A 16025-nucleotide genomic window follows, 5' to 3' on the forward strand; every position below is an offset into this window, starting at 1 on the left:
AATAGTCATTGTGCTAATTTCCTAAAATTTTGAAAAGTTCTAAAGCAGAAAATAGGGAGTATTATCCGTTTCATATTAAGTATCTTTTTAGATTTTGTTTTCCATTTAAAAGATATATGTTTTATGTTTTCAATACATTTGTTTTAAAGTTTTCTACTTTTAATTTTGATTCTCTTATGTTATTAATTAAAATAATTAAATAAAATAATGTATTACCTAAAGATAAGATAATAAATTTAATAATTTTTTTAATATGCGTGAAAAACCTAGAAAACATAAAAACGAAACAGAGGGAGTATAAACAATAAGGAAAACATATTAAAACAAGAACTTGAAAAAGATTTCACAAATTAGACTAAACACAAAATCAGGATTTGATCAATTTTCTTAAGTCAATAAGTATGATTTGTATTAGACTTGGATGCTCTATTTCTTACATAGATACTCATGGATGATATGTCATTTAAAAATACAAATTTAGAGATTCTTGATATTAGGATTATCATTAATGTCACTTTATTTCACAGATTGTTGCATTAGATCACCCCTCATGTTACAGTTGTATGATTGCAGGGGCTATATGGCTCCTGAGTACGTTAAGAACGGAAGATTTTCAGCCAAAACAGACGTTTACAGTTTTGGGGTTGTGCTTTTGGAGATGATAACCGGTCAAAGTAATAAGAACTACTTTGAATCCTTGGGGCTACCCGCATATGTAAGAAATAACTATCACTCCTTTTCTTATTTGAAAACACAAATGAGTCTTGAAAAAGTTTATTGATTACTAAGTATATGTATAGGCTTGGAAGTGTTGGGTTGCCGGCGAGGCTGCGAGTATCATTGATCCTGTTTTGAGTAGGACCCCGACAAATGAAATCCTTAGATTCATCCACATTGGTTTGCTGTGCGTTCAAGAGAATGTTACAAAGAGACCAACCATGAGTTTGGTTATTCAATGGCTTGGTAGTGACACTATCGTGATTCCTTTACCTACCATTGCTGCTTTCACCACGACTGAGTTGCATAAAACCGATGCAATGAATCAAGCCAAAGGTGAAGTTGGTACTCTGTCATTGAACAAGTTATCAGTCAGCGAGTTAAGTCCTCGTTGAATCGAAGACCTCTATGTGAACTCATGCATACATGTAATGATTAATCTTTAAAATACATTAAAAGAACATTCTTCTTTCTCTAGTAAAAATCCCGTTGTTCATGATCAGTAATCGATCAAATTAGTGTAGTATAGTTTTATAAAATTAACATGGGATATCCCGGATCTATGGAATAATTCAGACTAATCACCGAACGAAGGCGTAAGGGAAGGCGCAGCCTATGGACACTGAGGGACCATACTCTCAGAGCCGGTCCTAGGTTTAAGAAGGTTAGAAGCAAAAAAAAGAATGTGGCCACTTATCAAAACAAAAAAGAGAAGAAAATATGACCTAGCAAAGTTTCGAACCCGAATTGCCCAAATGTAGCTTAATTACTGCATTTTAAACCACTAGGCTAAGGCAGTATTTTGTGAAAAAGTGGCCGGAAATTGTTCTTAAAATTAGCGTCTGGAAGCATGGGCTTCATTGGCTTAGCCCAAGGACTGAATCTACATACTCTTTGGATATTCAAATAGGTCTTAAGCAATAGATCCATATCTGTGTAATTTGTTAAAAAAAACAGTGAAAGAAAGAGATGAGAGAAAAAGTAAACTCTCTCAGGCACTAAACTCGAAACTGGTTATTACCCAATAGTTTCACCACCCACGGTTTACTTTTACCACCCTGTTTTTACCCTTTTTGGCTAAAACCAGTCTGCTCATCCTCTGTGCTGTTTGAATTTATACCCTTCGCGGGTTTATCCTCCGATCCGTTCTCAGTTCTGCGTTTTAACCCGCCGGGTTCTTCCCCCGACCCGGGTCGGAGGGACCGCCGCTGCCGGTTTTCTGCCATCCTTCGCCGTAGAATGGCTTCCTCTGGAGACGTATTCCAACACCTCGACCGGTCTATCTTCAGTTCCGATCTATCTCAACGGATCTAACAAACCTGTACCTACCTCTTCAGTGCCATTACTGCTCCATCTAACTATCAACTACCTCTCTTTGGTCTCCTGCTTAGAATTTATTACAACAGAGTGCGATATAACTCCGTAGTAATAACCTTTGAATTTTGGTTGTTATAACCTATCTCCCGGAAGTTTTTTTCATCCTGCTCATCTCTCTGTCCTCACACTGTTACGATAAGATATGGCTCACCGCTTCTCAAGGTCAGAAAAAGGCAAATGGACCGCAGCTCCGGTGCTGGCGAAGCGTCCTCCCCTCCGCATTCCAGCTAGCAATAATAATGAGCTTATTGCAGCTAATAAGCTGACTCTTATTGGCCGAGTTACAAACCCTATCCTTCAGAGAATTCGTGCTGTAGTTGATTTCTTCCCCCAGATCTGGAACTTAGAGGGTAGAGTGGAAGGAAGAGAACTTGGCCCAGAAAAATTTCAAATGCGCTTCTTATCTGAGGAAGATCTGGAACGAGTTCTTAGTAAAGGTCCCAATCACTACAAAAGATGGATGCTTATCCTCCAGAAATGGGAGCCTATTATCTCAGAAAGCTTCACTTCTAAGATCACCTTTTGGGTAAGAATTCATGACATTCCTCTCCACTTTTGGAATGAGCAGACTATCACTACCATAGGAGAGGATATCGGTCCTATGTCTGGAAAAGTTCTTGAAGAAGCAAAAGTCAGGGTGGAAGTTGATGGTCTCCACCCGCTGATGATGGATATGGAAATTCAGCTACCGTCAGAGGAAATCATTTCTGTGGAGTTTGAATACATCAAAATAGAGAAGCATTGCTTCACATGCTTCTCTCTTCTCCATGAAGAAATTAACTGTCCTATCCGGGATAGAAATGCGCCGCCTCTTAGGATAGGAAGTTGGGTATCACTCAACGGCTGGCTCTCCAACGCATTGAAGCTGATAAAAGAAGACATGATGATCGAAGAGGCTACAAACGCCCAGCCCCTGAAGATAGATTCCACTCTGCTCGCTATGAGGATCAATACTACCGACGTCAATAATCTGATCATAGAGACCTTCCCCTACCTCATAGGGATGCTGCTGCATTGAATCATAGAAGGGATGGAGACAGAGACTCTAATCAACGTCGAACTCTAGAGGCTAAAAACATTCGCTCTTCGGGTGAAACTAACTCCAGAGTGCTATCAAGCGGGGTGGTTATTAGACAGCAGGATATCCAAGTTGATGTCTCTCCCCGTCCCTAGATCATTAGATCGAATGTTATCCGATCCACTGAGTCTCTACTCTCTCACACTCCCTCTCCTCGCAACTTACGTGAAAGACTTCAATACCCAACTGAGAAAGGGTCCTCTGGAAGGTCTTCTGCTGCTAATTCTGCTGAAAGGCGCTCTGCTTTACAACGAGTTGGAGAAATGGACCTGCGCGCTCATATCTCCCCACGGCCTGGATCGAGTTTAAATTCTGATAGGCTCCTGAAGGTGGACATTCAGTATGATGGTGTGGAGAATCAGCAACACTTTAGCCCGGCTTTTAACATAGGCTCCTCGCAGCAGACCCGCATTCCAGCTGTTCTTCGCTTGAGCGATGCAAATGAAGCTGGACCAAGTAATGTTCTGGTCAACACTGCTAAACCTCCTACCTCAAAAGCAGCAGGCAAAAGGAAAGTTACCAAGACTACGCCCAAAACCCCTGCCAGGAGGAACAACAAGGCCGTTTTGCCAGGCATTAAACTCAAGACAACCATGGTCACAAGGGCAATGAACCCCCCCCCCTCCCCCCCGCGCAAAAAGCAGTGTGTTGATAATAACTCTTTACTTTGTAATAAGGCAGGTAGTAGCGATTCTTCTCGTAACTCCTCTAAGAGAGGTGGCTCGGATTTTCGGCCCCCTCCACCTGCTCTTCCTTAGTGATTATGAGTTGGAATTGTCAAGGGCTGGGAAACCCCTTTACAATTCGTCGTCTACGGGAACTGTATCGTACAAAATCCCCGGACATAATGTTTCTCATGGAAACCAAGAATGATGATGACTTTATCAAAGAGAAGACAAAGGATTTCCATTACTCTCACTACTTCTCCATCCCACCCACTGGTCTTAGTGGTGGTTTGGCTCTTTTATGAAAGGATTCAGTTGATCTGAAAGTACTGGAATCTGTAACCAATCTGATCGATACTGAGGTTACGTTCAAGGGAGCCTCCTCGTTCGTTTCCTTTATTTACAGAGCTCCGGCGGTGGAGAATCGCTCTGCTTTCTGGACAAAGCTCTCACAAGTTGGATTGGGTAGGGATTCCCCGTGGCTTTTATCTGGTGATTTCAATGAGATTCTTGACAATTCCGAAAAGGTTGGAGGCCCCTTACGTTGGGAAGGTTCTTTTACAGCATTCAGGTCTTTTGTCTCCCAAAACGGACTGTGGGATTTAAAACACTCGGGTAATAAGTTGTCATGGAGAGGCAACAGATATTCTCACTTCATCCGCTCTCGACTTGATCGCTCACTCGTCAACTGCTCTTGGAGTGAACTCTTCCCTATAGGGCGCAGTAGTTACTTGAGGTTTGAGGGGTTTGACCATCGGCATCTTATCACCTACTTTGGTAAGAGATTGCCGAAGAGACGCGGGGTGTTCAGAGATCGAAGGAGTTGTAGAAGAAGCATTGAACCATCTCCCCTCACTTCTGTTATCGATAAGCTGAACTCCTGCAGGAGGAGTATCATCAAATGGGCTAAAGAACAGAATGAGAAGAGTAATGTCATTATAGCAAAGGCGCAAAAGGAACTCGAAACTGCTCTGTCCTCTGCTGTCCCCGATCCCCATCTTATTGATACACTGACTACTACCCTAAGTTCAGCCTACAAAGAAGAGGAACAATTCTGGTTGCAACGTAGCAGAATTCAGTGGCTCAAAGAGGGTGATCGAAATACTGGGTTTTTCCACGCTATAACTAGACAGCGAAGACTGATCAACTCTTTCTCTGTTATAGAGAATAAACATGGTAATGAAGTTCATGATGAGGCACAGATTGCGACTGTGTCATTGCTGAGTACTTTCAGGAGATCTTCACCACCACACGCGAGAATGACTTCTCTGCATTGTCTGCTATTCTATCCCGGAAAGTCACTGATGAGATGAACGAGTTCTTAACCACCATTCCAAGCGATTTGGAGATACATCAAGCAGTACTGTAGATCAATGGAGGAAAAGCCCCCGGACCCGACGGGTTCTCGGCTAAGTTTTATCAGGCATATTGGCACATAGTTTCGGAGGATGTGTGCCGGGATATTAAGCAGTTCTTCATCTCTGATACGCTTCACCCGCAGCAAAACGAGACGCATATCCGCCTTATTCCTAAGATCACCGGACCACGCTCTGTCTCTGACTATAGGCCCATTGCTCTGTGCTCCACTCATTATAAGATTATTGCAAAAATCTTATCTAAGAGGCTCAAACCACTGCTGCCAAACCTCATCTCCACCTCACAGTCAGCGTTCGTTGCAGGAAGGGCGATAGGCGATAACGTGTTGATCACTCATGAGACATTGCACTTCCTACGAACCTCGGAGGCAAAGAAACGATGTGCCATGGCGGTAAAGACGGATATGAGCAAGGCCTAAGATCGTCTCGAGTGGGGATTCATCGAGGCGGTTCTTTCTCACATGGGGTTCGCGGAGCGATGGATTAATTGGGTAATGAGTTGCATTAAGACGGTCTCGTACTCTTTCTTGATTAATGGATCCCCACAAGGCATTGTTATACCATCCCGTGGAATACGGCAAGGCGATCCTTTATCACCTTATATCTTCATCCTTTGTACGCAAGTTCTCTCCTCTCTTTGTGATCACGCTATGGAGGATGGATCTTTGTCTGGAGTTAGAGTTTCGAGACACAGTCCGGCTGTGAATCACCTTTTTTTTTGCTGACGATACAATGTTTTTCTGCAAGTCAAACCCGGCTACCGTCTCCACACTTGCAGCGATCCTGACCCAATATGAGACCTTGTCGGGACAGAAGATAAACTTTGCCAAATCCACTATCACCTTCTCAGCCAGAACTCCTCCGGAAGTGAAAATAGAGTAAAACAGGCGCTATCAATTGAAGCGGAAGGTGGTATTGGAAAGTACTTGGGCATACCCGAACTTTTTGGGCGTAGGAAGAGAGATATTTTTGCCTCCATTGTGGACAGAGTCCGGCAGAAAGCATTCAGTTGGACATCGCGGTTCTTATCCGGTGCTGGCAAGCAGGTTCTCCTCAAGGCTGTTCTTGCCGCAATGCCGTGCTATGCTATGTCGTGCTTTAAGATCCCACTATCATTGTGTAAACAGATCCAATCGGTTCTTACACGTTTCTGGTGGGATGCGAACCCGGAGAAGAGGAAAATGTGTTGGGTTGCTTGGGATACTCTAATCCTTCCGAAACATGCTGGCGGTCTAGGCTTTCGCGATATTGAGACATTCAATGATGCATTACTAGAAAAGATAGGATGGAGGTTACTCAAAGACCCGACATCTCTTGTGGCTCGGGTTTTACTTGGTAAGTATGCTTGGAATTCATCGTTTATGGACTGCAAGTCTCCGGCAGTGGCGTCCCATGGGTGGAGGAGTATTTTGGTAGGAAGAGAGCTTCTGCGGAAAGGACTCGGATGGATAGTTGGGAATTGAGAGAACGCCCGTGGTTGAGCTGCGAAAAACCCCTTGTACCTATTGGCCCACCGTCTGTCTGCTCTATGGATCTTAGGGTCAGTGACCTGCTCTGTCCCCTCACTAATCAATGGGAATTGGATAAGATAAGAGAGTATCTCCTGCAGTATGAGAGTCAGATTTTGAGGATCTTCACCAGTTCTGCTCCTTCTTCTGATCATTTGGCGTGGTTGTGTGATAAGTCTGGCCGCTATAATACTCGATCAGGATATAGCGTGGGAATGATGAATGCTGTAAACTCCCCTATCACGCAACCTCTAGACTGGATGAAGACTGTGTGGAATGTTAAAACGGCTCCTAAAATCAAGGACTTCCTGTGGAGATTGGCGAGGAAGGCTATCCCTGTTAGTGAGAACTTGGCTACGAGAGGCGTTGCATCTTTCCCGTGTAAACTTGTAATGGGTTGGAGGACGATCTCCATGTCTTTCTACATTGTCCAATGGCGCTACAAGTGTGGGAACTCCTATCTATGGAGAGCGGAGTACTCATTGCTTCCACCTCCATTTACGAGCTCATGTCCTCCCTGCTAACAATCCAAAACCTTCCTCCTTATGGTGTGATAATACCATTGTGGCCTTGGGTGTTGTGGAACTTATGGAAGGCCAGAAATCATCTCTGTTTTGAGAACAGGAAATTCTCTGCCATAGAGATTGTTACCAAAGCAATTCGAGACGCTATGGAATGGCAAAAGACGCAGGTGGTAGACAATCCTCAGAGTGCTGATAATGTTCACCGACGCCAACTACTGCCGGCGCTCCCGAGTTCTGCTACTCCCAAGTGTTATGTTGATGCGGCGTGGGATGCCAGAACCGAAGCATGCGGGCTGGGGGGAGTCTTCAGTGGACCTCCATCCTTTGATCGTCTCCCTCATTTGTCCGAATCCCGGACCCTAGTTTCTTCTGCATTGATGGCTGAGGCCCTCGCAGTTCGTTTGGCGGTCATGAAGACTGCGTTTTCAAACATGAAATCCTTGGTGATTCTCTCTGACTCTCTCTCTCTCATCACTCTGCTGAAAGGGAAGGACTCAAGACCAGAATTGTTTGGAATTCTGTTTGATATTTATCACTTCATTCCCTACTTTGATGCTATTTCCTTTTGTTATATCCCTCGCTTTCAAAACACTGAGGCCGATGGTGTTGCTAAATCTGCTCTAGTTTCTGTTATTGCTTCATTCTCCATTTCAGGAGTGTAAAACATTTTAGTTTGAATGAAAGTTCTTGTTGCTAAAAAAAAAGATCCATATTTGTGTGACCACAATGATAAAGTATAGTGGGGTAATTTCGAACATGAATTACTTATCAGTTCAAAGCATTCCTACCATCAGAGCACCATCGGTTAGTATAGTATAGTTGATAATGATACATAGGTATTTATTACTTTTTAGAGTAGCTAGTTACAGTCAGGAGTGTTAGTTTTTCTCTCTGGTTCAATAATCGAGACAACGTCGCCGCTGCTGCTTCTTGACGCCGGCAAGGCCTCTGGTCGCCGGCGTCGGGAGACTTGCTACATCTTTCTCATGGGTTTTCTCGCTCCAAGTCAAAGCTCTCGTCTTGTTTCTTGCTTCGCACTTACTCAATCAGTTTCTCTGGATCTGGTGTCGTCGATATTGGAGAAGATCTTCGTGGTCTCTGCTCCGGTTTTCAAGACCACTGGAACTGCATCGTTAATCGGGGTCTCTCGGAAAAGCTGTACACGGTTCACCTTTCACCTCCTTCCTTACTCTGAGCCCGGACTTCACATGCGCTGCAGATCTGAGAGGTCCTCCGTGGGATGTTCCGGATCTGAGCAGGATAAAGCTCAAAACTCAGCCATAAAGAGCATCTCAGGCCACCGCGGTGCATCATCTTCGAGTTATAAACGGGGTTCCGTTTCTCTTCTCGGTGGTTGCTCAACCCCCAACAGTCCAATCATCACAGCCTTCTCTCCTCCATCTTGCGCCACCAACGAAGTGTACCTTCACGTTGCCGCACGCACTCTCCGTTCCAGCTCCGCCTCCCATCCCGGATCTAGGGTTTCTCCAGCCAGGCTGGTTGTTAATGGGCCAAATTTCAATTGTTTGTGGGCATGGCCCAGTACCACTAAGGAAGAAAGCGGTCATTTGCTTAGTCAATCAATACCCACTGGTTTGATTAGTTTGGCTAGTTTAAAGATTTCTAAGGGTTTCCTTGGGATCTATGTTATGCGCGTATTGCTATATCAATCTTATAGGATGAATTGTTCGGTGGTTTTACCGACTTTGCTACCGGTACTATCATCCTCTTCTACAAAGGAGAGAATCTTATTACCATGCTTCTTTTCTGTGAAAGGAGATGATTCCTCGGTTATTTTACCGAGAGTTTGCTTCAACTTACTCACCGGTTTGTCACTTTGCGTAGCGGTCTGTACGGGATCTGAAGGTGCAAACGAGAAGACTACTTCGGTTCTTCTCGTTGGTGAGAGTTGGCTTTCAACATCACAATATAAGGTGACTAAATCCCAGCTGTATGACTTTGTCGTACATGCTTCCTCGACGCATCCAAGCTTTGGCTTGAATTCGCTGTCATCTTCTGATGAAGACTTATCATGTTTAATCTTAATTGCTGTTGTGGCTTATGTTTATTTTCCAAGAGGATGTCTAATTCCCTCTGGTTATTGTAGTTTTTCAAGTTGATTTAATGAAAGAAAGTTTGTGTTCAAAAAAAAAAAAGATACATAGGTATTTATTTTTAAAAATTTTGTTTGAAAATTATCTAAGAAATTAATTCATAACGATGCTTACCCATTTATTTGCGACGATCATTTTTGCTTTTCGAATCCCTATCATTTATGTCGGAAATTAATATATTTTTATTTATATTAATTGTTTAACTAGATAATAAACTCATAAAATAAACGAAATATAAAATCCTATCTTAGATTGTTATGAAGTTATATAAGGAGATCAATCACAACTAATGGAAGATGTTCTTCATTAGTAAATAAGTAATGAATATTCATATAAATGTATGGAATAAACAAACTAATTTGGATGTTTCTTGTAAAAACAATGCCAACAATTTGTAAGATGATAGGAATGTAGTGGCAATTTTCTAAGACAAAATTTAACCATTAGTATAGATTATAATTTCTTAGATTCCTCTCTTGCAGTCAACTTCGGACCTCGTTTACTACACCTTTGGGGAAACAAAAAAAAATTAATAGAAAAATTACCTAGGATAATTTTAAAATTTTAAGAGTTGTTATGATAACTCTTTAACTTTTACTACCCAAGTAATCGTTTTCATGTTTTAAATTATTAAAAAAAATTGGACTTGGAAAAGTTCCAAATCTTCTAGATTTGAAACTTACTACTTAGATTTATCCATCTGCGTGGTTAGATAGCCTGGGTATCTAATTTCCAAATAGAACAACCAACTCCTTGAAAATTAGTTTGGATTTCGACCTGAAACACCTTGAATTTGTCAAAAAAGATATAACAAATTTTGTGTCGGTTTAAGTATTATTTTAGTTCGGTTAGCATTCAGTTCTTTTCCATTTGGTTTATATTTCCCACTTCCAGAGTTCTAGCCTTCATATGCATTGTCTCAATCACCTGAACTAATGGTCGATAAGACATTACAGCTGCAGCATTCATCTTCTTACCGATCCCAGCTCTCTTCGAACAGACATGTCCCAATGACCATCAACGTCATCTGCATGTTCACATCTGAAATCTTCGTCAATGTACATGTTACCCTTTCGATACGGGCCATACAGCTGTGCTAATTATCTCCCTTTGAATACAGTTTTGTCAGTTTTCTTCTGGAAATTAACGTAATATAAAAGTTGGACCAACTAGGTTGGGGTAGCATGTGGAATAACTCGTGGGTGAGTCTTGCTTATCTAATGTGAGATTCAATGCCACTAAGCTGCATGCTAAACACTATATTTATGTGGCGAGGCAATTTCCCCGCACCGTGATATGTTCATATCAAATATAACGGAAAATGTAATATTATATTAAAAACAAGCACAAGAAACAAACTTCGACCCTGCGTTAACGTTTAATCTTTCAACCGCTAGACCATCATAAATTGGTTTGAACATTCAGTTTTTTATGTACATTCAGTTGTCTATGTACAAATTTAATTTATTTTTGTACTGTCATATATGTACTTAAAATAATGTCATATTTATCTTATGCATTAATATTAAATTTGTACCATTTTCATATTGGGATTGACTTCCAAGTGAAAGCAGGCGTTTTACTGTTTTAGTTTAGGTAAAAGAATGATGCTGTCGTTTCTCTCAAACCCACCTTCCACGTGGTAAGAAACCAATTGTCTAAAAATAGTCTGAAAGCAACTTCAAGAAAACTGAAAAAAAAATCAATGTAGATTGCTTGGTTTTATTATCCTCACATACAATGACTACTGAAGACTTTCGACACTGGAAACAATATTTTCCCGATATTTATGATGTAACTTTTCTAAAAAAGTCTTTCATATATTTATTATGTAACGTGTTTGATCAGGTAAAATAAAGAATGCATGTACTCCTCTGAATCTAAAATAAAGAATGCATGTACTCCTCAGAGGAGGATGATTGCTTCTTGTGGAAAATTGGTAATGACCCCCCCAAAACCACCTTTTCTAACTCTCTTATGTGGGCTCACTTGTTTGATAACCTCCCGGAGGTACCATGGCATAAGTCTGTGTGGTTCAAGGGGAGAATCCCAAAACACGCCTTCCTTACTTGGTTGGTGACTCTGGATCGATTGTCTACACGGGACAGAATGAGACGTTGGGGGGTTTCCATTTCTCCGTTATGTCCTCTGTGTAACTCTGAGAATGAGATCCGTCAACATTTGTTTTTTGAGTGCGGTTTCAGTAAGGAAGTGTGGGAAGCCTTCTGCTCGGCCTTCCACCTTTCTCCTCCACCTCTATTCATGGACGTATTAGATTGGATCAAGGCTCCTTCTCATGACAACAATGTCAATGTGATGTTCAAGCTCGTCTTCCAGGCGGTAATATACCTGCTTTGGAAGGAACGTAACTCGAGAGTTCACAACCTGTCTTCTCGTCCAGCCGCATCTATCATCTTGGAGATCAAGAGGATTCTTAGTGCTAAGATGGATATCTTATCTAGAGCTCAGAGAAACGTAGCCTCTTCCATTACCTATTTATCTACTTGGCGAGTTGTATTTCCTAGCCGGTAGAAGTTTCTTTTTTCTTTGCAGTTGTATTTTGTTGCTTCTATGAATAAAGGAAATTTAGAGTTAAAAAAAAAAAAAAGAATGCATGTACTCTTTAAGGACCACACGGTCATATGAAACCCACATGGAAGAAAAACAGTTGTGACATCAAATTGATGGTTGTAAGAGTTTCTTATTCTATTCGTTTCCAAGCCGAACGACTAAAGTACCGATTGTTTTTACTTCTATGTTTTTCAACTTTTTTGTTGCCATGGACTCAAACCTATAAAGTTTTACATTTTGTTTATAACATTTTGTAAACTTCAACTTTCATTTAGTGAAATGATATTTACATTTGTAGCAAAAGAAAAAAAGTTGTAAGAGTCGGTATTCAAGATTACTGAAGAGTTTTGTATAGTTAACGGTCAATTCATTAAGATAGATTATAGACCAAAACTCCAAAATTTATACGGTTCATATAAGTAAATCTCTTATAATAGAATATAGATTTATTTTCAGCTAGTAAAAAACATAAAACGAGTAGGCAAGTCAAAGTCTTATCTTCTAGGTCAACTGGTACCCATTTCTCACGTCACATATTTTGTCATGTCTAACCAAAAAAATATATATTAGTGTTATATATTAGCCATGTCTCCTATAATGAAAATACAGATTCATTTTTTCAGTCCTATTGATTTGATAATTTGAGTAAATGGGAAAGAGTTGGGTTATGAATACTTCCCTCTTGTTTTTTATTCTCTTCCTTCAAACCCTAAAACATGTTCACGCCAGTTACAAATGCTACGGCGACTTTTTCACCGGTAACTATGGCATCAACCGAGACAACCTCTTATCTACTCTTCCTTCCAACGTCGTCAATAACGGCGGCTTCTACAACGCATCACTTGGCAGAAACAACAGAATCCATGTTGTCGCCTTATGTATAAGAGGCTACGAGGCCCAAGCTTGTAAGACATGCCTCGAGCATGTCATTGACGATACAAAATCCAACTGTCCTCACCAAAAGGAAACTTTCTCATGGGTCACTGAAGAGGCCAATGACGTTTTATGCAATCTCCATTACACCAATCACTCAACTTTCGGCAAGCTAGAGCTTTTGCCATTTACTATCAACCCTAATTCGAAAGTTCTAGAATCATACAAGAATATGACTCTTTTCAGCCAAGAATGGACTGCTATGGTTAATCGGACGCTCGAGGCTGCTTCTACCGCTGACACTTCCTCAGTACTCAAGTACTATAGCGCCACAAGAACAGAGTTCACAGAGATTCCAGATGTTTACGCGATGATGCAATGCACGCCTGATCTATCGCCAAGTGACTGTAACAGATGTCTTAGAGAGTGTGTGAATGAGTTTCAGAGGCAGTGTTGGGGAAGACTAGGAGGTGGAGTTGGTCGGCCTAGCTGTTATTTCCGGTGGGATCTTTTCGAATTTTATAAAGCTTTTGATAATGTTACAAAGGTTCTTGCTCCTCCTAGGCAATGTTCTCCGCCTGCTCTGGATTGTGGGAGAGACGAGAAACATTTTGAAGGAAGACATATTGCAATCATTGTGGTCCCTGCAATCATTAATCTCATTATCTTTGTTGGTTTAATCTGTTCTTGGAAGAGAAAAACGTCAGACACCGGAATCAAAGGTAAAGTTATTTAAACAACACCATATATTGAGTTTTGTTGTTGTTATCCTATGTTGCACAAAAAAGTTAGATCCTATATTATATTAGAAGTTCTAACACACTTGGTATATAAGAGTCGATGCGTTCAAGTTTAAATTAAGATAGTGAACATGATATCAAAACTCATTTTATTAACCCAAATAAGATTTGTCCAAATAGGCGCCTAGGATGAAATTCGGTTCAAGGTAACATATAAGAACCAAAATCTAAAGGGAACGTGTTATTAGTATTTCTATCAGGAACTAACAAGAACCTCTTGTTTTAGAACGTCTTCAACTACTTGATTTTTCATTTTAAATTGGAGTTTGGACTAAAATCTTTTCTTATCCTACTTTATATTAGAGTACAAAATGAGATTACTCTACAAATAAAATAATAAATCTAGTTTTATTCATTACTACTTTTACTCTAAAATGAAATACGATTAGAGTCAAACTCAACTGTAAAATGAAAATTATTTTATTTTAGAATAAAATTAGAGTAATAAATAGGAAATGCTCTTCTATAAGGGGGCTATTTTTTTATCTCCCCCCTGATTCCTACAGCCTTTGTTTTGGATCCGTTGCATCCATTGCGTTTACATGAGATCCATTGAGTATACATGATTTTCTACTGCCAAGTGAGCAAATGAAGGAAAGAAGAAAAAGAGAGACTATTATTTCTTCTTTTTTGTTTTCTATTTCCCATTGAGAGTTAAAAATATATATATTTTGACCCAAATGTTAAAAGGTTAGAATATATGCATAGGTTTCTTACATGTCTCATGGTGATCTGCAGAGTCTTATAATCCATATGATGGTCAATCTATGTTACGGTTTGATTTCGTAATGCTTCGAACTGCAACCCATGACTTCTCTCCTGAAACGAAGCTTGGCGAAGGTGGATTTGGATCTGTCTACAAGGTAAAATAAACTAATAAGTCCAAAAAAAATATTTAGATGGGTCAGTGATCATATAGAATTACAATGGTTTTTCAGGGGGTGTTACCGAACGGCCAAGAAATAGCGGTAAAGAGATTAACAAAAGGTTCAGGGCAAGGAGATATGGAATTCAGGAATGAGGTCTTACTCTTGACAAGACTCCAACATAGGAATCTTGTTAAGCTTCTTGGGTTTTGTAATGAAGGAGATGAAGAGATTCTTGTCTACGAATTTGTCCCCAATTCAAGCCTTGACCACTTCATATTTGGTGAGCTTTCCTTTGATCATTCCATTTTTGGAATAATTTAAAAAAAAAAACAAAATATATAAAAAAAAATTAATCTACAGATGAACACAAACGTTGTCTTCTTACATGGGATGTGAGGTACAGAATTATAGAAGGAGTTGCAAGAGGGCTTCTTTATCTCCATGAAGATTCTCAGTTGAGGATTATTCATAGGGATTTGAAGGCAAGCAATATTCTCTTAGACGCTGAGATGAACCCTAAAGTTGCAGACTTTGGGATGGCAAGGCTTTTCAACATGGACCAGACTCGAGGACAGACAAGCAGAGTTGTTGGAACATAGTATGTATGCTCTGTTTTCCTTTCTTAAGATTCCTCCATAAACATTTCCATTTAATGTGGATTTGGTTAATGCAGTGGATATATGGCTCCAGAATACGCAACATATGGACAATTCTCAGCTAAATCTGATGTTTATAGCTTTGGTATTATGCTCCTAGAAATGATAAGTGGCAAAAGAAACAAAAGCATGAAAGAAGAAGAAGGAGAAGAAGAGGAAGAACAAGAAGGGCTTCTAGATTTTGTAAGATTTTCACATATTTTGATCATTATTCTTCTTTTCTTCCTTATTGAAATGTTAAAAAAAAATCTTTACAGGTATGGAAGAAGTGGAGTGAGGGAAAATATGCAGAGATGATCGATCCTTTGGCTGCGCCGAGTAACAACATCTCAGTAGACCAAGTAATGAAGCTCATTCACATAGGTTTATTGTGTGTTCAAGAAGATGTTTTCAAAAGGCCTACCATTAATTCAGTTCTCATATGGCTTGAAAGTCATGCTGCTACAACCATGCCTGTGCCCACACCTGTTACTTTTCTTACGGCACCATCGTCACCATCATCATCACTGCACGGTTAATGAACCATCAAGCATGTTTGTATACATCTTTGGCTTGCTTATTGCAATTAAAGAGATGCCGTCTAGTGCAAACAAATTATCTTTTTAAAGATTAGTAAAGGGAGGCTTGTATTGTATAATTACTTTCTTAACTTCAAATTCTTAAATAATTATTTCTTCAGTTGGTGTCCACTTCTTAAGTATGAACATCAACTTGTTTCATTTGACACATTTTCTATAGTTGTCACAGTAATTTCTTTTTAAAGCACATCATTTTTAAGTTTTTTTTTTTGAAACACACATTCATTAAATAAAAGGAAACGAGTTAGTTAGGAGTAGAAACTACTCCATCAACCATTAATACATTGGCAACCGCTAAAGCATGTTTTGCCATAATGTC

General features: G+C 40.2%; 5 protein-coding genes across 5 annotated transcripts; all 5 read left to right on the forward strand.

Moving 5' to 3' along the window:
* Positions 1 to 184: 184 nt before the first annotated feature.
* Positions 185 to 1219, forward strand: LOC130505524 (cysteine-rich receptor-like protein kinase 38). The gene is made up of 2 exons (XM_057000129.1): positions 185 to 715; positions 801 to 1219. Exons 1-2 carry the CDS (start codon positions 509 to 511, stop codon positions 1110 to 1112), a joined length of 519 nt encoding a protein of 172 aa, XP_056856109.1. The 5' UTR covers positions 185 to 508; the 3' UTR covers positions 1113 to 1219.
* A 5067-nt stretch (positions 1220 to 6286) lies between these two features.
* LOC130505526 (uncharacterized mitochondrial protein AtMg00310-like) lies at positions 6287 to 6676 on the forward strand. The gene has a single exon (XM_057000131.1). The coding sequence runs from the start codon at positions 6287 to 6289 to the stop codon at positions 6674 to 6676; it is 390 nt and encodes a 129-aa protein (XP_056856111.1).
* Positions 6677 to 7154: 478 nt separating this feature from the next.
* LOC108844868 (uncharacterized) lies at positions 7155 to 7907 on the forward strand. The gene has a single exon (XM_018618155.2). It carries the CDS (start codon positions 7155 to 7157, stop codon positions 7905 to 7907), a length of 753 nt encoding a protein of 250 aa, XP_018473657.2.
* A 3561-nt stretch (positions 7908 to 11468) lies between these two features.
* On the forward strand, positions 11469 to 11891 carry LOC130505527 (uncharacterized). The gene has a single exon (XM_057000132.1). It carries the CDS (start codon positions 11469 to 11471, stop codon positions 11889 to 11891), a length of 423 nt encoding a protein of 140 aa, XP_056856112.1.
* A 660-nt stretch (positions 11892 to 12551) lies between these two features.
* Positions 12552 to 15806, forward strand: LOC130505525 (cysteine-rich receptor-like protein kinase 37). Its single transcript, XM_057000130.1, has 6 exons — positions 12552 to 13525; positions 14342 to 14466; positions 14542 to 14752; positions 14833 to 15070; positions 15146 to 15311; positions 15386 to 15806. The coding sequence occupies exons 1-6, from the start codon at positions 12580 to 12582 to the stop codon at positions 15644 to 15646; spliced, it is 1947 nt and encodes a 648-aa protein (XP_056856110.1). The 5' UTR covers positions 12552 to 12579; the 3' UTR covers positions 15647 to 15806.
* The last annotated feature ends 219 nt before the right edge of the window (positions 15807 to 16025 follow it).

Source organism: Raphanus sativus, unplaced genomic scaffold (genome assembly GCF_000801105.2).
Source record: "Raphanus sativus cultivar WK10039 unplaced genomic scaffold, ASM80110v3 Scaffold2349, whole genome shotgun sequence".
In the NCBI taxonomy this organism is placed as follows: domain Eukaryota; kingdom Viridiplantae; phylum Streptophyta; class Magnoliopsida; order Brassicales; family Brassicaceae; genus Raphanus; species Raphanus sativus.

Bases quoted from the DNA above. Each gene is read 5' to 3' on its own strand.
- LOC130505524 (XM_057000129.1), top strand. From the start codon at position 509: ATGTCACTTTATTTCACAGATTGTTGCATTAGATCACCCCTCATGTTA. The intron at 716-800 runs GTAAGAAATAAC...GTATATGTATAG, and splicing joins CCTTGGGGCTACCCGCATAT to GCTTGGAAGTGTTGGGTTGC.
- LOC130505527 (XM_057000132.1), top strand. From the start codon at position 11,469: ATGAGACGTTGGGGGGTTTCCATTTCTCCGTTATGTCCTCTGTGTAAC.
- LOC130505526 (XM_057000131.1), top strand. From the start codon at position 6,287: ATGCCGTGCTATGCTATGTCGTGCTTTAAGATCCCACTATCATTGTGT.
- LOC130505525 (XM_057000130.1), top strand. From the start codon at position 12,580: ATGGGAAAGAGTTGGGTTATGAATACTTCCCTCTTGTTTTTTATTCTC. The intron at 14,753-14,832 runs GTGAGCTTTCCT...ATTAATCTACAG, and splicing joins CCTTGACCACTTCATATTTG to ATGAACACAAACGTTGTCTT. The intron at 15,071-15,145 runs GTATGTATGCTC...TGGTTAATGCAG, and splicing joins AGCAGAGTTGTTGGAACATA to TGGATATATGGCTCCAGAAT.
- LOC108844868 (XM_018618155.2), top strand. From the start codon at position 7,155: ATGGCGCTACAAGTGTGGGAACTCCTATCTATGGAGAGCGGAGTACTC.